Here is a 27,222-nt window from a genome sequence, read left to right on the forward strand (position 1 = left end):
AATTAAGATTTACCACGTTAGCATCTTTTATGTTTTTTTACATTATTATTGTCTATAACAATACTGTGCATTAGATCTCCAAGACTTATTTCTCTGCTAGTTGCAAGTTTGTAGCCTTAAACATCCCCCTATCCCCACTTATCAGCCCTTGGTTACCAATACTCTGCTCTTTGTTTTTACCAGTTCATGTACGGACCTCAAGGATCTTATGCGTGAGATAAATCAGAGAAAGAAATACTGTAGGATATCACTCATATGTGGAATCTAAAAAACTCAAACTCATTGTGTATAAATTTTACATTAAAAATCTGTAAGAACTTATTGAACTCTAGAAAATAATATAAAATTTAAAACATGTCAAGAGAAGTGTACTGATGTATGCAGCTTATTTTGAAATACTTACAAATGAAATAAAAAATGAGATGTTTAAAAAAATATATGGATTAAGACAGGAATGGTGAGATGGATAAAAATGTGATAAAGTGAATATAATCATATGTTAAGTATAGAATCTAGTTCACAAGTATATGTGTGGTTTTGTTTTTTTATTTTTAAAAATATTTATTTGGTAATCGTCTTTTAAAATTTAAATCTAGTATTTTTAAAACCAGTTCTGCTCAACTGGAGATACACATTAAACTTACCTAGGATGTTTTATTAAAATATACTTGCTTAGGACCTAGTCCAGATTTACTGAATTTCTTCACTTGATATTCTCTGGAGTAGATGTATGTTTGTTATAAAAATTCTTTGCTTTAGCTGTATGTTTGGCAAATTTTATAATAAAATATTAGGTGGAAATGTGTCTGTGAAAGCTAGTCTCTAAATACTGGCCCCTGGGCCATTCATATTATCAAAATGCCTGATGAGACTTCTCCTCCTGTTCTTGCGTATTATATTCAATGAAAGGGAACAGTATAGTGAATGCCACCAAATGTGGAAGGGTAATGCTCAGAGATTGAGAACCTCATTAGTCAAAAATTCAGGAACAGAAGATCTCTTTCTTCCTCTTAAAAATCTAAAATAGGAAGACAAAAAGAAGACCACCATGGGCATTGTGGAGTTAAGTGTTAGGTATATGAAAATTTTGTGGAGTTCTTCCTAGTTCCCTTTTGCTTTATTGCAGCATGATTGTTTAATGGGGTTTATGTTTCTGTAGCAAGTGGCTTTGGTTTTGATAGCCCCAATTTTTGTTTCTTTTCTGCAGGCATTTCCTATTCAAGCACGGATCTGGTTCCTCAGCCATCTTTAGTGCAGCCAGTCAGAACTACCCACTGACATCCAATACTGTGTACTCGCCTCCTCCCAGGCCTCTTCCTCGAAGCACCTTTTCCAGACCTGCCTTTACGTTCAACAAACCCTACAGGTGCTGCAACTGGAAGTGCACGGCCTTGAGTGCCACTGCCATCACAGTGACTCTGGCCTTGTTACTAGCCTATGTGATCGGTAAGCCCTTTTTGCCATGCTTCCCTTTTCTTCTTCATCAAAATCTGGTTTTGCTTGTGCTGGAGTTGGGAGTGAGGGGTTCCTTTCTATACTCTCTGACCTACAAATGTGAACTAAGGCTTAGTATTACAAATAACAGATAGATTTCTAATTAGTTTTTTTGGGTACTTCCTAACCTTAAATACTGCTGAGGAGGGTAAGAACTGCTCTTTGAGAAGAAATATTTATACTACTAACACAGTCTTATTGATTGCAATTACTGTAGTTAACCATTTTCCCTTCAATTAGAAGGTTGTTATGGTTTTCTCATTAGAAGTCATAAGTACCAATCTACAGGAGCTTCTTAAATTATAGTTAAAAAATAATACTGCTACTGAATTTTCAGGTAGCAATTTCATTAAAGTAGTAGTTATTTGGAAACTATTGGAAAATCTAGGGCATAATTTCTTTCCAAGAATGTGGAGTTTTACACTGGGACTAAAAAAAAATGTCTTCTTATTTTCACTCGGTAAATGGCGGCAAAATTGTGTAGTAACTATGTTTGCAGTGATAAAGGAGAAAATAGTAGTGAGGCACACTTTCTGCTTTTAAGAAAAATATGATTCTTCTTGAGGCATCTTGATTAAAGTCACCCTTCGTGTGTGTGTGTGTTTGTGTGTGTGTGTGCGCTCGCATGCTCAGTGACTAAGTCATGTCTGACTCTTTGCAACTCCATGGACTGAAGCCTGCCAGGCTCCTCTGTCCCTGGGATTTCCCCAGGCAAGAATACTAGAGTGGGTTGCCATTTTCTTCTCCAGGGGGTCTTCCCAAATTAGGGATCAAACCCGTGTCTCCTGCATTGCAGGCATATTCTTTATCACTGAGCCACCTGGGAAGCCCCCAAGTTACTCTTTCTCAATAGCAAGTCATATTGATTTTTCTGGATGACATTTTAATTTGAATGAACATTAATTTCCTTGTTTGAGTGGTTTTGTGGCCTAAAATTTAAATTAACTTAAGAAATATGTATTTTGTGGAAGCAGTATTCCTAGAAGACTAACATATGATGGTAGAAAAAAAAAGTTCTTTCTAAGTATGTCCCTCATATCTTCTTTTCAAGTTTAGCCTGATTTCCTAATTGAAGGGGAATTATCCACAAAGATATATTGAATATGGTTCTGAGAGATAGATAAAAAAGGAATTCAGAGTTTCTTCTAATTATAAAAAAGTAAGTTTTGTTGAGTCTGATTTGTTAAAAATGTGAACAATAAGAAAGTTCTCATGACCAGTTTTTGAGTCATAGAACAAAGGATAGTAAGTAAGCAAATATATTTTGTAGTGGAGTCACTGATAATGTCAGCAATATAAGATCACAGCCTATATTGATGTTCATGATTTTCTCTTTTCTATTTTCATTGTACAATCTGAATATATTGAACAATGGTTCTATTAAATGTGGATAATATTAACTTATAAGATCAAAATTACATCCTTTACCTCAGACAATTTAGGACAACTCAGTATGAACATTTATTTAGATTGTAATAACGTTTAATGAGGAATGATGCTGAAGGAATGGAGGTCTGAGATGAGAAAGTACTGTAATATAAACAGGATTTTAATATGATGTCATTCAAATCAAGGAGTAATTTGAAAAGTTTGAATACATTAGAGGCCCTTTAAAATGTCCTTGTTCAATTATGAGACCAATTTTTATCTTATAGGTTATCTTCTTTTAGCTTTTACTGTACAAAGAGATGATATTTTAGACATAAGACTTTACATTTGGAATAAACAAATCCAAGTTCTTTATTAATAGATTTATACTCTGTCCAAACCTATGTTTCTATTTAAATTTTTTACATGCCCACTTATATAAAAATTATATTATACACTGAGCCTTGTTTAATAGATTATATATTCATTTCAGATGTGAAAATAAAATGTTTCCGTTATTTCAAGGACTGCCATTTTAATAGGGGAAACTGGAATATTTTAATATGACAACAGGCAATAAAGTACAATGGTCATGAACAAGTAGTTTCAGACTTCTGCCACTTCTTACGCACATTATCTTTGGCAAATTATTTACCCTTTTAAGGCCTCCATTTTCTCATCTGTAAAATTGTCCTAAAACACTACCTGTAACATAGGGTTGCCATCTAATTAAATTTCTTTGGAAGGAATGATGCTAAAGCTGAAACTCCAGTACTTTGGCCACCTTATGCGAAGAGGTGACTCATTGGAAAAGACTCTGATGCTGGGAGAGATTGGGGGCAGGAGGAGAAGGGGACGACAGAGGATGAGATGGCTGGATGGCATGACTGACTCGATGGACATGAGTCTGAGTGAACTCCGGGAGTTGGTGATGGACAGGGAGGCCTGGCATGCTGCAATTCATGGGGTCTCAAAGAGTTGGACACGACTGAGCGACTGAACTGAACTGAACTCAATATATCTAAAGAACCTGGGAGACTGCCTAAAACATATAGTGAAATGAAAGTTGCTCAGTCATGTCCGACTCTGCAACCCCATGGACTATACAGTCCATGAAATTCTCCAGGACAGAATATTGGAGGGGGTAGCCTTTCCCCTCTCGAGGGGATCTTTCCAACCCAGGGATCAAACCCAAGTCTCCTGCATTGCAGGCAGACTCTTTACCAGCTGAGCCATATAAGTATATCATAAATGTTAAATATTATTATCGCTGTTGTTACCATTCAGTTCAGTTCAGTTCAGTCACTCAGTTGTGTCCGACTCTTTGCGACCCCAGGAATCGCAAAACACCAGGCCTCCCTGTCCATCACCAACTCCCGGAGTTCACACAAACTTATGTGCATCAAGTCGGTGATGCCATCCAGCCATCTCATCCTCTGTCATCCCCTTCTCCTCCTGCCCTCAGTCTTTCCCAGCATCAGGGTCTTTTCCAATGAGTCAACTCTTCCCATGAGGTGGCCAAAGTATTGAAGTTTTAGACTCAGCATCAGTCCTTCCAGTGAACACCCAGGACTGATCTTCTTTAGGATGGACTGGTTGGATCTCCTTGCAGTCCAAGGGACTTTCAAGAGTCTTTTCCAACACCACAGTGCAAAAGCATCATCTTTATACTTACTACTCACTGTTCACATTCACTGTTTCTGAGTTAACTGTTTTATTCATGGCTGTATCCCAGCTCCACAAACACTGCCTGGCACATAGCAACCCTGTCCATAAAAGTTTACTGAAAAAAAAAAATTACACTAAGCACTCTACTTGTATTAGCTCATTGCATCCTCAAACAGTCATTAAAGATAGGTATCAGACTAAATCTATTTTATAAATGAGACAACTGAGGCATAGACAATGTAAGAGATCACATATAGGTCACACTGAAATTAAGAGGTCACATCACTAAGAAGGGAATATCCTGAGCTTTAAGCAAGAGCAGACTGACTCCAGAGGACAAGCTTTTGAGTGCCAGGCCTTGCTGCTCTCCTAGCACTGCAATAAACTTTGCAGCTCACTTACTTCTTGGGCTTCCCTGATGGCTCAGACAGTAAAGAATCAGCCTGCAATGCAGGAGACCCAGGTTCGATCCCTAGATCAGGAAGATCCCCTAGAGAAGGAAATGGCAATCAGCTCCAGTATTCTCGCCTGGAGAATTCCACGGACAGAGGAGTCTGGCAGGCTATAGTCCATGGGGTCACAAAGAGTTGGACACAAGTGAACTAAGACCCAAAAAAGATGTCCTTCTCATTATAGGGGACTGGCATGCTAAAGTAGGAAGTAAAGAAACCCCTGGAGTAACAGGCAAATTTGGCCTTGGAGTAGAGAATGAAGCAGGGCAAAGGCTAATAGGGTTCTGCCAAGAGAATGCACTGGTCATAGCAAACAGCCTCTTCCAACAACACAAGAGAAGACTGTACACATGGACATCACCAGATGGTCAACACCAAAAAGAGATTGATTATATTCTTTGCACCCAAAGATGGAGAAGCTCTATAATTGACAAAAACAAGACTGGGAGCTGACTGTGGCTCATATCATGAACTTCTTATTGCCAAATTCAGACTGAAATTGAAGAAAGTAGAGAAAACCGCTAGACCATTCAGGTATGACCTAAATCAAATCCCTTATGACTATACAGTGGAAGTGAGAAATAGATTTAAGGGACTAGATCTGATAGACAGGGTGCCTGATGAACTATGGATGGAGGTTCATGACATTGTACAGGAGATAGGAATCAAGAACATCTCCCCAAAAAAAGAAATTCAAAAAAGCAAAATGGCTCTCTGAGGAGGCCTTACAAATAGCTGTGAAAAGAAGGGAAGCGAAAAACAAAGGAGAAAAGGAAAGATTATACCCATTTGAATGCAGAATTCCAAAGAATAGCAAGGAGAGATAAGAAAGCCTTCCTCAGCAATCAATGCAAAGAAATAGAGGAAGACAATACAATGGGAAAGACTAGAGATCTCTGCAAGAAAATTAGAGATACCAAGCAACATTTCATGCAAAGATGGGCTCAATAAAGGACGGAAATGGTATGGACCTAACAGAAACAGAAGATATATAAGAAGAGGTGGCAAGAATACACAGAAGAACTGTACAAAAAAGATCTTCATGACCCGGATAATCACAGTGGTGTGATCACTCACCTAGAGCCAGACATCCTGGAATGTGAAGTCAAGTGGGCCTTAGAAAGCATCACTATGAACAAAGCTAGTGGAGGTGATGGGATTCCAGTTGAGCTATTTCAAATCCAGAAAAATGATGCTGTAAAAGTGCTGCACTCAATATGCCAGCAAATTTGGAAAACTCAGCAGTGGCCACAGGACTGCAAAAGGTAAGTTTTCATTCCAGTCCCAAAGAAAGGCAATGCCAAAGAATGCTCAAACTACCACACAATTTCACTCATCTCACACACTAGTAAAGTGATGCTTAAAATTCTCCAAGCCAGGCTTCAGCAATACATGAACCGTGAACTTCCAGATGTTCAAGCTGGTTTTAGAAAAGGCAGAGGAACCAGAGATCAAATTGCCAACATCTGCTGGATCATGGAAAAAGCAAAAGAGTTCCAGAAAAACATCTATTTCTGCTTTATTGACTATGCGAAAGCCTTTGACTGTGTGGATCACAATAAACTCTGGAAAATTCTGAAAGAGATGGGAATACCAGACCACCTGACCTGCCTCTTGAGAAATCTGTATGCAGGTCAGGAAGAAACAGTTAGAACTGGACATGGAACAACAGACTGGTTCCAAATAGGAAAAGGAGTACGTCAAGGCTGTATATTGTTACCCTGCTTATTTAACTTATGATGCACAGTACATCATGAGAAACACTGGGCTGGAGGAAACACAAGCTGGAATCAAGATTATTGAGAGAAATATCAATAACCTCAGATATGCAGATGACACCACTGTTATGGCAGAAAGTGAAGAAGAACTAAAGAGCCTCTTGATGAAAGTGAAAGAGGAGAGTGAAAAAGTTGGCTTAAAGCTCAACAGTCAGAAAATGAAGATCATGGTATCCGGTCCCATCACTTCATTGCAAATAGATGGGGAAACAGTGGGAACAGTGACTGACTTTATTTTTCTGGGCTCCAAAATCACTGCAGATGGTGATTGCAGCCATGAAATTAAAAGACGCTTACTCCTTGGAAGGAAAGTTATGACCAACCTAGATAGCATATTAAAAAGCAGAGACATTACTTTTCAAAAAAAGTCTATCTAGTCAAGGCTATGGTTTTTCCTGTGGTCATGTATGAATGTGAGAGTTGAGCTATAAAGAAAGCTGAGCACCAAAGAACTGTGGTGTTGAAGACTCTTAAGAGTCTCTTGGACTGCAAGGAGATCCAACCAGTCCATCCTAAAGGAGATGAGTCCTGGGTGTTCATTGGATAGACTGATGCTGAGGCTGAAACTTTAATACTTTGGCCACCTCATGCAAAGAGTTGACTCATTGGAAAAGACCCTGATGCTGGGAAAGATTGAGGGCAGGAGGAGAAGGGGACAACAGAGGATGAGATGGTTGGATGGCATCACTGACTTCACGGACATGAATTTGAGTAAACTCTGGGAGTTGGTGATGGACAGGGAGGCCTGGTGTGCTGCGGTTCATGGTGTTGCAAAGAGTCAGACACGACTGGGTGACTGAACTGAACTGAACTGAGCAACTTTCACTTTCACTACTAAGTAAACCCACCATGTTTTTTTCTTATTAAATCACAAATTAAATTAGATTTACCAAGCCATCCATTGCAATGGTTACTTCAACTAAGATGTGTGGATTGGTGAGAGTGTCTATTGAAATGATATACCATGAGACTTTGAAAAGACACAAATACCAGGTTAAATGCTAGTACAGCAGGTTGAGGGCTTCTCTGGTGGCTCAGATGGTAAAGAATCCACCTTCAATGTAGGAGACCTGGGTTGGATTCCCTGGGTTGGAAAAATCCCCTGGAGGAGGGCATGGCAAACCATTCCAGTATTCTTGCCTGGAGAATCCCCATGGACAGAGGAGCCTGACAGGCTACAGTCCATGCATTGGGTTACAAAGAGTCGGACATGACTGAGCGACTAAGCACAGCACAGTAGGTTGAGTGGGTTCAAGATGAGGAGATATTAATGGCAAACACTAACTTTGCTCTGACTTCTGTCATGAGCTGAACATTATGTGACTTTGGATAAGTTGGTTTAAATCTCTTCCTCCACTTACTCCATCTGTGCTGCATCATGGACCACCTCAGGAGGGTAGAGTAGGAATTCATAAATAGGCATTCAAGTGAAAGATGTCACATAACAACTGTAACACACAGGATGATTTTTAAATGGCTTTCTGTGGTTGAAATAAAAAAGTATTATATTTCAAAATAGAAAACCATTTCACTCTCAACTCTTGCTGAGTCTGTAAGAGTTATCGGGCTTTTTTTTTTTTTTTTTCAATCCCCCTGCAGTTGCTGTGTAACCCAACTAAGATCTTTCACTGAAACTATTTACTGCTTCTGTTTGCTGTGCAGATTCCTTTCTGCTATTTCATTTTCCTCTATTATCCATTATACATAACCTTTAGATACTAATGCCTGTAGGCTGTGCTGCCCCCAATCCACTAGGGGAAATCACATCAATATCAATGGGACATCAATAGTCATTCTGTGAATTACGGCTCCGTAAGTGGTCATTGAAAAGCAGTGGAAATCCAGCAAGTGAAAAGTCAGAGCTGGGTTCAGGCAACCAGCCCCATCCCCACTTCTCCCCACTATACCTTTTGGGTCAGCAAAAAAATAATTTCTTTGAATAAGTTTTGAGGTCATAAAATTCAGTGAAGGGAAGCATGGGAACATACTGATTATATGAAGATATTATGGAATGACTATTGTCATCACTTACCCATAAATCTGTAATATTTTCCATCTGAATCCAAAAAAAGGTCCTTATGCTTCATCCTCTCTGATATTTTGACATCAGTGATGTATCAGTGCCAGTCAGAAGCACATTTGCTTGAATTTACAAATAAGCCTTATGAAGTCGTAGTCAGGAAGACAGATGACCATATGCAAGGCATCAAGAGGAGGCGAGGTTAAGGTACTTCATCAATGGTTGTGAAGGGCACAGACTCGGCTTCTCTGGTAATATTTGATGTTTTGATCAAGTTTCTCCACAGTCAGCAGTTTGTATATAAGAGGCAATAGAAACTCACAAGAATACATTGTGCTTGGGGTCAAACAGGCTGTTGGATTGAAAGAGTTAGGGAGTAGAGATCTCTGGCTCTCATACTAAATATGCTCAGTTAATGATACTGATGTTGCTTTCTTTTGCCATGAAATTAGTAGTAATTCCTCCCACCTTCGCAGGATGCAGGTAGTATCCAAACTCTACGGATGAAATAAGTTAAGTCCATAAATCTCTTTGCCATGACATACTATATAGCCCACATGTAGAAAGTTGACTAGAATGATTAGTAATACAGAATTAGGAGAGAGAGAATACTGAACCCAATTCTGTGATCAAAAGTTTAAGAATGGAACTATTCAAGAGGGCAAAGTGCCTACTTCACTTGCTCTCTGCACAAAAATTGAGTAACAGTGAGTTCAGGGGTTTCTTCTGCCTCCTTTATGCTAGTCCAAATTGCCCACCTTTCTAGGGCTACAATTATGGTGAAGGAATAACATGCTGAAAGCTATAGAATGAGTGTGCTTATTTTGCCTGCATGACAAAAAAAAAAGTGCAAATACTTTAAAATATAGGGAAAAAATAGAGTAAGACAAATTTTTATTTTGGAAAATTCAGAAACTTAGTTGTTGTTTTTTTTAGTAGAGAGAATTGAAATGGAGTTTTTTCCCCAATTATCTAGCTAGACAAGGCCCTTTGCCACAAGTTTTATGAGGTATAGATAAATACGCTCACCAAAAAGGATCTCTTTCAGTTACTAGTAACTTCATTAATGCCTCTATGCCTCAATTTCCTCATCTGTAAAATGGAATGTTGATAACAACTTCCTCATAGATTTTCTTTTTAAATTGAATGAAACAGAGCATGTAAAACACCCAAGACATTGCTTAATAGATCTAAGTAACATACATAATGTTGTTTTTTTCTTAAAATAGAATTGAAATCAAGTTTTGTTGCCCCAACAAGCTAGTTGGACAATGCCGTTTCCCACAAAGTTTACTAAGTATAGATAAATATGCTCACCAAAGAGAATCTCGTAAACTTATTATTAATGTCATTAATGCCTCTTTGCCTCAGTTTCCTCATCTAATAAATGGGAATGTTGATAACAACGTCCTTGTAGAATTTCTTTTTAATTAAAGAAGCAGAACATGTAAAAAACCCAGGACATTTCTTAGTAGATCTAAGTAAGATACTTAATTTTATCTTTTTCAAATAGGGAGAATGAAGTTGAAGTTTCCCCCCCAACAATCTAGGTAGACAATGCCTTTCCCACAATGTTTACAAGTATATATAAATATTCTCACCAAAACGCATCTCTTTCACTTACTAGTAACTTCATTAATGCCTGTGTGCCTCAGTTTCCTCATCTATAAAATGGGAATGTTAATAACACCTTCCTCGTAGATTTTCTTTTTAATTAAATGAAGCAGAGCAAGTAAAATACCCAGGACATTGCTTAATAGATCTAAGTTGCATACTTAATTTTGTTTTTTTTTTTAATAGAATTGAAATTGAGTATTTTTTCCTCAAAAATCTACATAGACAATGCCCTTACCCTAATAGTTTACTGAGTGTAGATAAATATGCTCACCAAAAAGCATCTCTTTCATTTACTAGTAATTCATTAATGCCATTGTGCCTCAGTTTCCTCATCTATAAAATGGGAATGTTGATAACACTTTCCTCACAGATTTTCTTTTTAATTAAATGAAGCAGAGTATGTAAAACACCCACGACATTGCTTAGTAAATAGAAGTAACATACTTAATTATGTTATTTTTTTAAATAGAGATAATTGAAATTGAGTTTATTTTTTCCAAAAAATCTAGATAGACTATGCCCTTTCCCACAAAGTTTACTAATTTTAGATAAATATGCTATTAAAAAAAAGCATCTCTTCACATTCCAGTAACTTCATTAATACCTCTGTGCCTCAGTTTCCTCATCTATAAATTGGGAATGTTGATAACACCTTCCTCAAAGATTTTTTTTTTATTTAAATGAAGCAGAGCATGTAAAACACCCAGGACATTGCTTAGTAGATCTAAATGACATAGTTAACTTTTCTTTTTTGTTCTTTAACAGATAGAATTGATATCGAGATCTTTTCCCCCATCAACCTAAGTAGGAAAGGGAAATATCTTTTCCCAAAAGGTTACTAAGTATGCATGAATATGCTCACCAAAAAGCGTCTCTTTCACTTACTAGTAACTTCATTAATGCCTCTAGCCTCTGTTTACTCATCTATAAAATGGAAATGTTGATAACACATTCCTCAGATTTTTGTTTAATCAAATGCAGTAGAGCATGTATAACACCCAGGACAATGCTTAGTAGATCTAACTAACATACTTAATTTTGTTTCTTTTTAATAGAGAGAATTGAAATAGAGATTAATTTTGCTCACAATATAGATAGTCAGTGCCCATTCCCATGAATTTTACTAAGTGTAGATATATATGCTCCTAAAAAGTTTCTCTTTCACTTACTAGCAACTTCATTAATGCCTCTAGCCTCAGTTTCCTCCTCTATAAAATGGGAATGTTGATAACACCTTACTTATAGATTTTTTTTTCAGTTAAATGAGGCAGAAATGTAAAATACCCAGGACATTGCTTAGTAAAGTAGCGTATTTAAGTTTCTTTTTTTTTAACAGAAATGAAATCTAGTTTTTCTCCCATCAATCTAGATAGACAGTGCCCTTTCCCACAATCTTTACTAAGTGAAGATGAATACTATCATGAAAAATCTTCTCTTTCACTTATTAGTAACTTCACTAATGCCTCTATGTCTCAGCTTCCTCATCTGTAAAATGGGAATCTTGATAACTCATTCCTCATATATTTTCTTTTTAATTAAATAAAATAGAGCATGTAAACACCCAGGACATTGCTTAATAGATCTAAGTAACATACTTATTTTTTTAATAGAGAGAATTAAAATCTAGATAGTCAATGCCCTTTCCCACAAAGTTTGCAAAGTTTTGATGCATATGCTCTCAAAAAGTATCTCATTCACTTTGGTAACATCATTAATGCCTCTGTGCCTCAGTTTCCTAATTTATAAAGTGGGAATATTGATAACACTTTCCTGGTAGATTTTTTTCAACTAATTGAAGCAGTGTTTGTAAAACCCACATGATATTGCTTAGTAGATCTAGTAACATAGTTAATTTTATCTTTTTTAATATAGAATTGAAATCAAGTATTTTCCCCCAACAATCTAGAGAAGGCCCTTTCCCACAAAGTTTACTAAGTATAGATAAACACTCACCAAAAAGCATCTCAGTATCTAGTGACATTGTTAATGACTCTGTACCTCAATTTCCTGATATATAATATGGGAATCTTGAAAACAGCTTTCTCATAGATTTTCTTTCAAATTAAATGAAGCACAGAATGTAAAACACTAAGGACTTTGCTTAGTAGAACTAAGTAACATACTTAATTTTGGTTTTTTTTTTAATAGAATTGAAGTCAACTTTTTTTGCCCAACAATCTAGATAGATGCCCTTTCCCACAATGTTTACCTTTATTGGTAAATAGGCTCACCAAAACTCATCTCTTTCACTTACTATTAACTTCATTTATGCCTCAGTGCCTCAGTTTCCTCATCTATAAAATGTGACTGTTGATAACACCTTCCTCGTTGATTTTCTTTTTAATGAAATTAGGCAAAGCATTTAAAACTCCCAGGACATTGCTTCATAGATCTAAGTTAATGTACTTAATTTTGTTTTTCTTTTTCTTTTTTTTTTTTACTTTTGAATTTATTTCACAATAGCATTCAACAACAGCAATATTTTATCTTTAACGTTATTAACTTCCAAAGCCTTACTTAGATTTAAGGTACGGTATGAAAAATTTTAACCAGCATTAAAATTAATTTATTTTCTTTCTTTCTTTTTTTTTTTTTAGTTTTTTATTTTTTTTTATTTTAAAATCTTTAATTCTTACATGTGTTCCCAAACATGAACCCCCCTCCCACCTCCCTCCCCATAACATCTCTGTGGGTCATCCCCATGCACCAGCCCCAAGCATGCTGTATCCTGCGTCAGACATAGACTGGCGATTCAATTCTTACATGATAGTATACATGATAGAATGCCATTCTCCCAAATCATCCCACCCTCTCCCTCTCCCTCTGAGTCCAAAAGTCCGTTATACACAGCTGTGTCTTTTTTCCTGTCGAGATTTATTTTGCTAACAATCTAGGTAGTAAATGAACTTTCCCTCAGATTTTACTAAATGTTGATAAAAATGCTCACCAAAAAGGATCTCTTTTACTTATGGAATTCTCTAGGCCAGAATACTGGAGTGGGTAGCCTTTCCCTTCTCCAGGGAGTCTTCCCAACCCAGGGATCAAACCCAGGTCTCCTGCACTGCAGGCAGATTCTTTACCAACTGAGCCATCAGGGAAGCCTTTTACTTATTAGTAACATATTAATGCCTCTAGCCTCAGTTTCTTCATCTATCAAATGGGAATGTTGATAACACCTTACTTGTAGGTTTTTTTTTTTTAATTAAATGAAGCAGAGCATGTAAAATACCTGGGATATTTCTTAGTAGATCTGAGTAATATATTTACATTTTTTCATAGGTTGAATTGAAATCAACTGCTTCCCCCATCAATCTAGATAGCCAGTGCCCTTTCCCACAAAGTTTACTAAGTACACATGAATATGCTCACCTAAAAGCATCTCTTTCACTTACTAGTATCTTCATTAATGCCTCTATGCCTCATCTGTAGATGAGTTTCCTCATCTATAAAATTGGGAATGTTGATAACACCTTCATCATAGTTTTTCTTAATTAAATGAAATAGAGCATGCAAAACACCCAAAACATTGCTTGCTCCATTTATGTGACATACTTAATTTTCTTTAATAGATAAAATTTAAGTCGAGTTTTTTCCCCAAGAATCTTCACAGACAGTGGCCTTTCTCACAAAGTTTACTGTCGATAAGTACGCTCACCAAAAAGCATCTCATTCACTTTGGTCGCTTCATTACTGCCTCCATCCCTCAGCTTCCTCATCTATAAAATGGGAATCTTGATAACGTCCTTGTAGATTTTCTTTTTAATTTAATTAAGCAAACCATGTAAAACACCCAGGATATTACTTTGTAGAGCTGAATAACATACTTAATTTTGTGTGTTTTTTTAAAAGGAGATAATTCAAATCGAGATTTCTTTTGCTCACAATCTAGTCAGTGCTCATTTCCACAAATTTTACTGTCGGTAAATACGCTCACCGAAAAGCATCTCTTTCAGTTAATAGTAACTTCATTAATGGCTCTTGCTTGACTCAGTTTCCTCACCTGTAAGATGGGAATGTTGATAAGACCTTCCTCATAGATTTTAATTAAATGAAGCAGAGATTGTAAAACACCCAATTCATTGCTTAGTACATCTAAGTAATGTACTTAAATTTGTCCTTTTTTAAATAGAATTGAAACTGAGTTTTTTTCCCCAAACAATCTAGATAAACAATGCCCTTTCCCACAAAGTTTACTATGTATAGATAAACGCTCACCAAAAAGCATCTGTTTCACTTACTAGTAATTCATTAATGCCTCTAGACTCAGTTTCCTCATCTATAAAATGGGAATGCTGAAAACACCTTGCTTGTAGAGTTTATTTTCAATTAAATGAAGTAGAGCATGTAAACATCCAGGACATTGCTGAGTAGATCTAAGTAACATACTTAATTTTGTTTTTTATTTTATAGATAGAATTGAAATCGAGGTTTTGTCCCCATCAATCTAGGTAGACAATGCCCTTTCCTACATAGTTTACTAAGTATACATGAATATGCTCACCAAAAAACATCTCTTTCACTTACTAGTAACTTCATTAATGCCTCTAGCCTCAGTTTTTTCATCTATAAAATGGGAATGTTGATAACACATTCCTCATAGATTTTTGTTTAATTAAATGAAGTAGACTCTGTAAACACCCAGGACATTGCTTACTAGATAGAATTGAAATGCTTAATCTGTTTTTTTAAATAGAATTGAAATTGAGTTTTTTTCCCCAACAATCTAGATAGACAATGCTCTTTCCCACAAAGTTTACTAAATATAGTGAATATGCTCAGCAAAAAGGATCTCTTCCACTTACTAATAAATTGAGTAATACCTCTGTGCCTTAATACCTCTGTGCCTCACTTTCCTCGTGTATAAAATGGAAATGTTGATAACACCTTCCTCTTAGATTTTTTTTTTTTTAGTTGAATGAAGCAGAGCATGTAAAACACTCAGGACATTGCTTAGTAGATCAAAGTAACATAATTGAATTTGGTGGGGTTTTTTTAAGAAGAGAGAGTTGAAATCCAGTGTTTTCCACAAAAATCTAGATAAACAATGCCCTTACCCACAATGTTTACTAAGTACAGATAAATAGGCTCACCAAAAATTATCTCTTTCTCTTACCAGTAACTTCATTAATGCCTCAGTGCCTCAGTTTCGCCAGCTTTAAAATGGGAATGCTGCTGAAGCTTTCCTTGTTGATTTTCTCTTTAATTAAATTGTGCAAAGCATGTAAAGCTCCCAGACCATTGCTTCCTAAATCTAACTAACATACTTAATTTTGTTTTAATAGTGAGAACTGAAATTGAGACTTTACTCACAATCTAGATAGTCAGTGACCTTTCCTGACGATTTTATTAAGTGTCAATAAATATACTCACCAAAAAGCATCTCTTTAACTTACTGCTGCTGCTGCTGCTGCGTCTCTTCAGTCGTGTCTGACTCTGTGCGACCCCATAGACAGCCGCCCACCAGGCTCCCCCGTCCCTGCGATTCTCAAGGCAAGAACACTGGAGTGGGTTGCCATTTCCTTCTCCAATGCATGAAAGTGAAGAGTGAAAGGGAAATTGCTCAGTTGTGTCCGACTCTTGGCGACTCCATGGACTGCAGCCTACCAGGCTCCTGCATCCATGGGATTTTCCAGGCAAGAGTACTGCTAACTTAATTAATGCCTCTATGCCTCAGTTTCCTCATCTATAAAATAGGAATGTTGGTAATACCGTCTTCAGCATTTTTTGTTTGGTTCAATGAAGTAGACCATGTAAAACACATAGGACATTGCTTAGTAGGTCTCATTACATACTTAATATTGATTTATTTTTAATATAAAATCGAAATCAAGTATTTTGCCCAACACTGTAGATCCACAATGCCCTTTCCCAGAAAGTTTACTAATTATACAGAAATACACTCATCAAAAAGCGTCTCTTTCACTAAAAAGTAATTTCATTAATGACTCTGCACCTTAGTTTCCTCATGTATAAAATGAGAATCTTGATAACACCTTCCTCATACATTTTCTTTTTAATTAAATGAAGCAGAACATGAAAAACACCCAGGACATTGCTAAGTAGAAACTAAGTAACATACTTAATTTTGTTTTTTTTAATAAGGAGATTTGAAGTAGATTTTTTCCCCCAACAATCTAGACAGACAATTCCCTTTCCAACAACGTTTACCTGTATAGATAAATTAACTCACCAAGACACATCTCTTTCACATACTAGTAACTTCATTAATGCCTCTAGCTTCAGTCAGTTTCCTCGTCTATAAAATGGGAATGTTGATAAACACCTTACCCGTAGGTTTTTTTTTTTTTTTTTTTAGTTAAATGAAGCACAGCATGTAAAACCCCCAGGACATTGCTTAGTAGATCTAAGTAACATCCTTTTGTTTGTTTTTTTTTTTTTTAATGGATAGAATTGAAATCAAGTTTTATTCCCGATCAATCTAGACAATGCCCTTTACCACAAAGTTTACTAAGTATACATGAATATGCTCACCAAAAAGCATCTCTGACTTATAGTAACTTAATTAATGCCTCTATGCCTCAGTTTCCTCATCTATAAAGTGGGAATGTTGATAACACCTTGCTCGTTGATTTTTTTTTTAATTAAATGAAAAGTGAAGTGAAGTCGCTCAGTCATGTCTGACTCTTTGAGACCCCATGGACTGTAGCCAACCAAGTTCCTCCACCCATGGGATTTTCCAGGCAAGAATACTGGAGTGGGTTGCCATTTCCTTCCCCAGGAGATCTTCTCACCCCAGGGACTGAACCCCGATCTCCCACTACAATGCGGCAGATGCTTTACCATCTGAGCCACCAGGGAAGTCCAATTAAATGGAGGAGAGAATGTAAAACACCCAGGGCATTGCTTTGATCTAAGTAACATAATTTTGTTTTTGTTTTTTTTTAATACACAGATTTGAGAACAAGTTTTTCCCCAATAATCTCGATAGATAATGCCATTACCCCAAAGTATATTCAGTTCAGTTCAGTCAGTCATGTCTGACTCTTTGCTACCCCATGGACTACAGCATGCCAGGCCTCCCTCTCCATCACCAACTCCTGGAGTTCACCCAAACTCATGTCCATCATGTCAGTGATGCCATCCAACCATCGCATCCTCTGTCGTCCCCTTTTCCTCCCACCTTCAGTTTTTCCCAGCATCAGGGTCTTTTCCAATGAGTCAGTTACTTGCATCAGGTGGCCAAAGTGTTGGAGTTTCAGCTTCAGCATTGCAGGCAGATTCTTTACCAACTGAGATATCAGGGAAAACCCACAAAGGTTACTCAGTATAGATAGATACGCTCACCAAAATGCATGTCATTCTTTTTGGTAACTTCATTAATGCCTCTGTGCCTCAGTTTCCTCACTGGTAAAGTGGATATTTTGATAACACCTTCCTCACTGATTTTTTTTTTTAATTAAATGAAACAGAGCATATTAAAACACCCAGGACATGGCTTAGATCAAGTAACATACTTAATTTTATATTTTTTTAAGAAGAGAGGGTTGAAATCTAGTTTTCTCCACAATAATCCAGATAGACAATGCCCTTTCCCACAAAGTTTACTAATTACAGATAAATAGGCTCACAAAAAACATCTCTTTCGCTTATTTTATTTTTATTCATCCACTTTATTTTGCTCACTATCTACGTTGTCATGCCCTGTCCTACAAATTTTATTGTGTCGATAAATACACTCACCAGAAATCATCTTTCTCTTACTAGTAACTTCATTAATGCCTTTAGCCTCAGTTTTCTCAGCTATAAAATAGGAATATTGATGACACCTTACTAGTAGATTTTTTTTTTCAATTAATTGAAGCAGAGAATGTAAAACACCCAGGACATTGCTTAGTAGGTCTAAGTAAGATACCTTATTTTTTTTTAATTTACACAATTGAAATCGAGTTTTATTCCCCATCAATCTAGAGAACGCCCTTTCCCACAGAGTTTACTAAGTATAATTTATACACTCATCAAAAAGCATCTCTTTCACTTATTGGTAACTTAATGCCTCTATGCGGAGAAGGCCATGGCACCCCACTCCAGTACTCTTGCCTGGAAAATCCCATGGGCAGAGGAGCCTGGTGGGCTGCAGTACGTGGGGTCGCTAAGAGTCGGGCACGACTGAAGCGACTTAGCAGAAGCAGCAGCAATGCCTCTAAGTCTCAGTTTCCTAATCTATAAAATGGGAATATTAATAAGACCTTTGTCATCATTTTTTTGTTGAACTAAATGAAATAGAGCATGTAAAACACCCAGGACATTGGCTCACTAGATCTAAGTGACATACTTAATTTTGTTGTTTTTTTAATAGAGTTAAAATTGAGTTTTCTTCCCCAACAACATAGATAGACAATGCCCTTTCCCACAATGTTTACTAAGTATAGGTGAATACTCTCACCCAAAGCATCTCTTTCACTAACTAGTAACTTCATTAATGTCCCTGTGACAGTTTCCTCATCTATAAAATGGAAATATTGATAACACCTTCTTCGTAGATTTTCTTTTTATTAAGATAAAATTATTCATTTTAATATTTTAAAATAGACTATTTTGTAGTAATTTTAGAATTACAGAATTATTTTAGGTAGTACAGAGACTTCCCATTTACACTGTACCCTGCTCTTTTGGTTGCTTACATCTTACAGTAGCATGGTACTTTTTGCCACTCTTAATGAATCAATATAGCAGAGCATGTAAAACACCCAGGACATTGCTTAGTAGAACTAAGTAACATACGTAATTTTTTTTTTTTAACAGAATAGAAGTCGATTGTTTTCCCCAACAATCTACATAGACTATGCTCTTTCCCACAGTGGTTACTTGTATAGATAAATATCCTCACCAAAACACATCTCTTTCGCTTATTAGTAACTTCAGTAATGCCTCTGTGCCTCAGTTTCCTCATCTATAAAATGGGAATATTGATAACACCTTCCTGGTAGATTTTCATTTTAATTCAATTAAGCAAAGAATGTAAAACACCAAGGACATTGCTTAGTAAAACTAAGTAACATAATTTTCCTTTTTTTCAAATAGAATTGAAATTGAATTTTGCTCATGATCTAAATTGTCAAGGTCCATTCCCACAAATTTTACTAAGTGTTGGTAAATACCCTCACCAAAACGCATCTCTTTCACTTACTAGTAACTTCATTAATGCCTCCAGCCTCAGTATCCTCATCTATAAAATGGGAATGTTGATAAACACCTTCTTATTGATTTTTTTTATATATAAATGAAGGGGAGCATATAAAACACCCAGGACATTTGTTAGATCTAAATAACATACTTAATTTTGTTTTTTTCCAGTACACAGAATTGAAAACGTGTTTGTTTCCCTAATAATCTAGATAGACAATGCTCTTTCCCACAGTTTCCTAGTATAGGTAAATACACTCACCAGAAAGTATCTCTTTCACTTACTAGTAACTTCATTAATGGCACTGTGCCTCAGTTTCCCCATCTATAAAATGGGATTCTTGATAACACCTTGCAAGTAGATTTCTTTTTAATTTAATGAAGCAGAATATTTAAGACACCCAGGACATTGCTTATTAGAACTAAGTAACTAAGTTATTTATTTTTGTGTTTTTAAAATAGACAGTTAATTTTGAAATAATTTTAGATTTACAGAATTATTTTAGGTAGTGCAAAACTTCCCTTTTATCCTGTACCTTGTTTTTTTCCATTGCATATACCTTACATTGACATGGTACTTTTGCTACTATTAATGAATTAAAATAGTAGAGCATGTAAAACACCCAGAACATTGTTTAGTAGAACTAAGTAACATACATAATTTTTTTTCTTAAACAGAATTGAAATCAATTATTTTTCCACAACAGTCTACATCCACAATGCCCTTTCCCTCAAAGTTTACTAATTATAAATAACTATGCTCAACAGAAAAGCATCTCTTTCATTAACTAGTAATTTCATTAATGACTCTACCCTCAGTTTCCTCACCTATAAAATGCAAATCTTTTTAACTAAATTAATTTTTCTTTTAAATTAAAAGAAGCAGAGCATGTAAAACAGACAGGACATTGCTTAAAGGAACTGAGTAACATAATTATTTTTTTTTAATAGAAAGAATTGAAGTATTTTTTCCCAACAATCTAGATATACAATGACCTTTCCCACAACATTTACCTGTATAGATAAATACACTCACTAAAATGCATCTCTTTCACTTACTAGTAACTTCATTAATGACTCTTTGCCTCATATTCAGTTCAGTTCAGTCGCTCAGTCATATCCAGCTCTTTTTGACCCCATGGACTGCAGCACGCCAGACCACCCTGCCCATCACCAGCTCCTGGAGTTTACTCAAACTCATCTCCAATGAGTCGGTGATGCCATCCAACCATCTCATGATCTCTCATCCCCTTCTCCTCCTGCCTTCAATCTTTCCCAGCATCAGGGTCTTTTTCAATGAGTCAGTTCTTCATATCAGGTAGCCAAAGTATTGGAGTTTCTGCTTCAGCATCAGTCCTTCCAGTGAATATTCAGGACTGATTTCCTTTAGGATGGACTGGATGGATCTCCTTGAAGTCCAAGCGACTCTCAGGAGTCTTCTCCAACACTGCACTTCAAAAGCATCAATTCTTTGGCACTCAGCTTTCTTTATAGTCCAGCTCTCACATCCATACATGACTACTAGAAAAACCATAGCTTTGACTAGATGAACCTTTGCTGGAAAAGTAATGTCTCTGCTTTTTAATATGCTGTCTAGGTTGGTCATAACTTTTCTTCCAAGGAGCAAGTGTCTTTTAATTTCAGGCCTGCAATCACCATCTGCAGTGATTTTGGAGCCCCCAAAATAAAGTGTGTCACTGTTTCTACTGTTTCCCCATCTATTTCCCATGAAGTGATGGGACCAGATGCCATGATCTTAGTTTTCTGAATGTTGAGCTTTAAGCCAACTTTTTCACTCTCCTCTTTCATTTTCGTCAAGAGGCTCTTTAGTTCTTCTTCCCTTTCTGCCATAAGGGTGGTGTCATCTGCATATCTGAGGTTATTGATATTTCTCCTGGCAATCTCAATTCCAGCTCATGCTTCATCCAGCCCAGAGTTTCTCGTGATGTAGTCTGCATAGAAGTTAAATAAGCAGGGTGACAATATACAGCCTTGATGTACTCCTTTTCCTATTTGGAACCAGTCTGCTGTTCCATGTCCAGTTCTGTTGCTTCCTGACCTGCATACAGATTTCTCATGAGGCAGGTCAGGTGGTCTGGGATTCCCATCTCATTCAGAATTTTCCAGAGTTTGTTGTGGTTACACAGTCAAAGGCTTTGACATAGTCAGTAAAGCAGAAGTATATGTTTTTCTTGGAGAAGGCAATGGCACCCCATTCCAGTACTCTTGCCTGGAAAATCCCATAGATGGAGGAGCCTGGCGGGCTGCTGTCTATGGGGTCGCACAGAGTTGGACACGACTGAAGTGACTTAGCAGCAACAGCAGATGTTTTTCTGGAACTCTCTTGCTTTTTCCATGATCCAGCGGATGGTGGCAATTTGATCTCTGGTTCCTCTGCCTTTTCTAAAACCAGCTTGAACATCTGGAAGTTCACGGTTCATGTATTGCTGAAGCCTGGCTTAGAGAATTTTGAGCATCACTTTACTAGTGTGTGAGATGAGTGCAATTGTGAAGTAGTTTGAGCATTCTTTGGCATTGCCTGTCTTTGGGACTGGAATGAAAACTGACCTTTTCCAGTCCTGTGGCCACTGCTGAGTTTTCCAAATTTGCTGGCATATTGAGTGCAGCACTTTCACAGCATCATCTTTCAGGATTTGAAATAGCTCAACTGGAATTCCATCACCTTCACTAGCTTTGTTCGTAGTGATGCTTCCTAAGGCCCACTTGACTACATATTTCAGGATGTCTGGCTCTAGGTTGATGATCACACCATCGTGAAGATCTTTTTTGTATAGTTCTTCTGTGTATTCTTGCCACCTCTTCTTAGTATCTTCTGCTTCTGTTAGTTCTGTACCATTTCTGTCCTTTATTATGCCCATCTTTGGATGAAATTTTCTCTTTGTATCTCTAATTTTCCTGAAGAGATCTCTAGTCTTTCCCACTCTGTTATTTTCCTCTATTTCTTTGCATTAACTCTAAAGACGGCTTTCTTATCTCTCCTTGCTCTTCTTTGGAATTCTGCATTCAAATGGGAATATCTTTCCTTTTCTCCTTTGCCTATCACTTCTCTTCTATTCACAGCTATTTGTAAGGCCTCCTCAGACAACCATTTTGCCTTTTTGCAATTCTTTTTCCTGGGGATGGTCTTCATCCCTGCCTCCTGTACAATGTCAGGAACCTCCATCCATAGTTCTTCAGGCACTCTGTCTATCAGAGCTAATCCCTTGAATGTATTTCTCACTTCCACTGTATAGTCATAAGGGATTTGATTTAGGTCATACCTGAATGGTCTAGTGATTTTCCCCACTTTCTTCAATTTAAGTCTGAATTTCGCAATAAAGAATTCATGATCTGTGCCACAGTCAGCTCCCAGTCTTGTTTTTGCTGACTGTATAGAGTTCTCCATCTTTGACTGCAAAGAATATAATCAATCTGATATCTGTATTGACCATCTGGTGATGTCCATGTATAGAAGTCTTCTCTTGTGTTGTTGGAAGAGGGTGTTTGCTATGACCAGTGTTTTCTCTTGGCAGAACTCTATTAGCCTTTGCCCTGCTTCATTCTGTACTCCAAAGCCAAGTTTGCCTGTTATTCCCGGTATTTCTTGACCTCCTACTTTTGCATTCCAGTCCCCTATAATGAAAAGGACATCTTTTTGAGGTGTTAGTTCTAGAAGGTCTTGTAGTTTCCTCATCTTTAAATGGAAATCTTGATAACATCTTCCTGGCAGATTTTCCTTTTAATTAAGTTAAGCAAACCATGTAAAACACAGATGACATTGCTTAGTAGATTGAACTAACATGCTTATTTTTTTTTAATAGGGAGAATTGAAAGCGAGATTTATTTTGCTCACAATCTATTCAATGCCCTTTCCCACGAAATTTACTGTAGATAAAAATGCTCACCAGAAAGCATCTCTTTCCCTTACTAGTAATGATTTTAATGCCTCTAGCCTCAGTTTCCTCAGCTATAAAGTGGGAATGTTGATAACACCTTACTCATAGATTTTTTTTTTTTAAATCACTTGAAGCAGAGCATGTAAAACACCCAGGACATTGCTTAGTAGATCTAAGTAACATACTTTATTTTTGTTAATAGATGAAATCTAGTTTCATTCCTAATCAATCTAGATACATAATGCTCTTTCCCACAAAGTTTACCAAGTATACATGAATACGCTCACCAAAAAGCATCTCTTTGACATATTTGTAACTTAATGCCTCTATGCCTCAATTACCTCATCTACAAAATGAGCATGTTGATAACACATTTCTCATAGATTTATCTTTAATTAAATAAAACAGCATATAAAACACACACCACAGTGCTTACTTGATCTGAGTGAAATACTTAGTATGTTTTATTTTAATAGAATTGAAATTGAGTTTTTTTCCCCAAAATATCTAAACAAACAAGTTTTCCGAGAAAGTTTACTAAGTATAGATAAATAGGCTCGCCAAAAAACATTTCTTTCAGTTGCTTGTAAATAACATTAATGCCTCCATGCCTCAGTTTCCTCATCTATAAAATGGGAATGTTGATAACACCTCCTTGCAGATTTTCTAATTAAATGAACTGAGCATATAAAACAACCAATACATTACTTAGTAGATCTAAGTAACATACTTATTTTCACTTTTTTTTAATAGATAGAATTGAAAGCGAGTTTTTCCCCCCAAGAATCTGGATAGACAATGCCCTTTCCCACAAAGTTTCATTAGTATAGATAAATAGGCTCACCGAAAAGCATCTCTTCACGTTCTAGTAACTTCATTAATACCTCTGTGCCTCAGTTTCTTCACCTATAAAATGAGAATGTTTATAACACCTTCCTCATTGATTTATTTTTAATTAAATGAAGCAGAGCATATAAAACACCCAGGACATTGCTTAGATCTAAGTAACATAGTTAATATTTTTTAATACATCGAATTGCAAATGAGTTTTTCCCCTAATAATCTATATACATAATGCCCTTTCCCGCAAAGTTTGCTAAGTATAGATAAATACACTCACCAGAAAGCATCTCTTTCACTAGATAACAACTTCATTAATGACTCTGTACTTCAGTTTTCTCATCTATAAAATGGATTCTTTATAACGCCTTCCAGAGCACCTTTTGTTGACTGAAGCAGAGCATGTTAAACACTCAGGACATTGCTTGGTAGAACTAAGTAACATGGTTAATTTTTTTTTAATAGAGAGAAGTGAATTAGAGATTTACTTTCTCAGTATTTAGATTGCCAATGCCCATTCCCACAAATTTTATGAAATGTTGATAAATACACTCACCAAAAAGCATCTCTTCCACTTACTAGTAACTTCACTAATGCCTCTAGCCTCACTTTCCTCATCTATAAAATGGGAATGTTGAGAACAGTTTTAGTTGTTTGTTTTTTTTTTTTTTTTTTATTAAATTAAGGAGAGCATATAAAACACCCAGGACATTTCTTGAAAATGAAAATGAAAGTCACTCTGTTGTGTCCAACTGTTTGCAACCCCATGGACTGTATAGTCCGTGGACTTCTCCAGGCCAGAATACTGGAGTGGGTAGCCTTTCCCTTCTCCAGGGGGTCTTCCCAACCCAGGGATAGAACCCAGGTCTGCCACATTGCAGGCAGATTCTTTACCAGCTGAGCCATACCTAAGTAGCATAATTTTTTTTTAATAATACACAGAATTGAAAACTTTTTTTCCCCAGTAATCTAGATAGATAATGCCCTTATGCACAAAGTTTACCAAATATAGATAAATATGCTCACCAGAAAGCATCTTGAATTTCACTATTAACTTCATTAAAGACTCTGCCTCAGTTTCCTCATCTATAAAATGGAGTTCTTGATAACACCTTCCTCATATTATTTATTTTTAATTATATGAAGCAGAGCATGTAAAACACCCAGGACATTGCTTAGTAGAAATAAGTAACATACTTCATTGTTTTGTAATAAAGAGAATTGTAATCAGAATTTCTTTTGCTCATCATCTAGTCAATGCCCAATCCCACAAACATTACTGTGTCGATAAATACACTCACTAAAAAGAATCTCTTTCACTTAATAGTAACTTTACTAATGCCTTTAGCCAATGAGAATATTGATAACACCTTATTTGTAGATTTTGTTTTTCAATCGAATGAAGCAGAATATGTAATACACCCAGGATATTTCTTAGATCTAAGTAACATACTAATTTTGTTTTTGTTTTTGTTTTTAGAAGAGAGGGTTGAAATCAAGTTTCCTCCTCCACAATCTAGATAGACCATGCCCTCACCCAGAAATTTTGTTAAGTACAGATAATAGAAAGTGAAAGTGAAGTGAAGTAACTTCATTAATGCCTCAGTGCCTGAATTTCCTCATCTATAAAATGGGAATGTTGATAACACATTCCTTGTTAATTTTTCTTTAATTAAATGAAGGATAGTATGTAAAACACCCAGGATATTGCTTAGATCCAAGTAACATACTTAATTATTTTTTAATACACAAAACTGGAAACAAGTTTTTTCCCCAATAATCTGGATAGAGAATGCTCTTTCCCACAAAGTTTACTAAGTACAGATAAATGTGCTCATCAAAAAATATCTCATTCACTTGGGCAAGTTCATTAATGCCTCTGCCTCAGTTTCTTCATCTATAAAATGGGAATGTTGGTAACACCTTTCTCATCATTTTTTGTTTAATTAAATGAAGCAGAGCTTGTAAAAAACACAGAACATTTCTTAGTAGATCTAAGTACATGTTAAATTTTGGGTTTTTTAAAATATAGAATTGAAATCAAGTATTTTTCCTCAACAGTCTAGATCCATAATGCACTTTCCCACAAAGTTTACTAATTATAGATAAATACACTCACAAAAAGCATCTCTTTCACTAAATAGTAATTTCATTAATGACTCTGTGCCTCAGTTTACTCATCTATAAAATGGGAATGTTGATAACACCTTCCTTATTGATTTTTTTCTAATTAAATGAAGGAGAGAATGAAAAACAACCAGGCTATTGCTTAGATTAAGTATAACATACCTAATTTTTTTTTAATAGAGAGAATTGAAGTCAAGTTATTTCCCCAACAGTTTGTTACAAGGCCCTTTTCACAACGTTTACCTTTATAGATAAATATGCTCACCAAAATGCATGTCTTTCACTTACTAGTAACTTCATTAATACCTCTAGCCTCAGTTTCCTCAGCTATAAAATGGGAATGTTGATAACACCTTCAGTCAGTCTGTTCACTCAGTAATGTCTGACTCTTTGCAACCCCATGAATCGCAGCACGCCATGCCTCCCTGTCCATCACCAACTCCCGGAGTTCACCCAAACTCATGTCCATCGAGTCGGTGATGTCATCCAGCCATCTCATCCTTTTTTGTCCCCTTCTCCTCCTGCCCTCAATCCCTCCCAGCATCAGGGTCTTTTCCAATGAGTCAACTCTTTGCATGAGATGGCCAAAGTATTGGAGTTTCAGCTTCAGCATCCATCCCTCCAGTGAATATTCAGGAATGATTTCCTTTAGGATGGACTGGTTGGATCTCCTTGCAGTCCAAGGGACTCTCAAGAGTCTTCTCCAACACCACAGCTCAAAAGCATCAATTCTTCAGTGCTCAGCTTTCTGCACAGTCCAACTCTCACATCCATACATGACTACTGGAAAAATCATAGCCTTGACTAGACGGACCTTT

At 36.5% G+C, this 27,222-nt stretch overlaps 1 protein-coding gene across 3 annotated transcripts in view; it reads left to right on the plus strand.

The window, feature by feature from the left end:
- Positions 1 to 27,222, plus strand: part of TENM1 (teneurin transmembrane protein 1) — a 624,193-nt gene that overhangs the window by 253,759 nt on the left and 343,212 nt on the right. For all 3 annotated transcript variants that reach the window (XM_068962599.1, XM_068962601.1, XM_068962600.1), the window contains exon 5: positions 1,208 to 1,446. In XM_068962599.1, coding sequence (XP_068818700.1) covers positions 1,208 to 1,446 — 239 coding nt within the window. The remainder of the gene's footprint in view (positions 1 to 1,207; positions 1,447 to 27,222) is intronic.

This window comes from Capricornis sumatraensis, chromosome X (genome assembly GCF_032405125.1).
Source record: "Capricornis sumatraensis isolate serow.1 chromosome X, serow.2, whole genome shotgun sequence".
In the NCBI taxonomy this organism is placed as follows: Eukaryota; Metazoa; Chordata; class Mammalia; order Artiodactyla; family Bovidae; genus Capricornis; species Capricornis sumatraensis.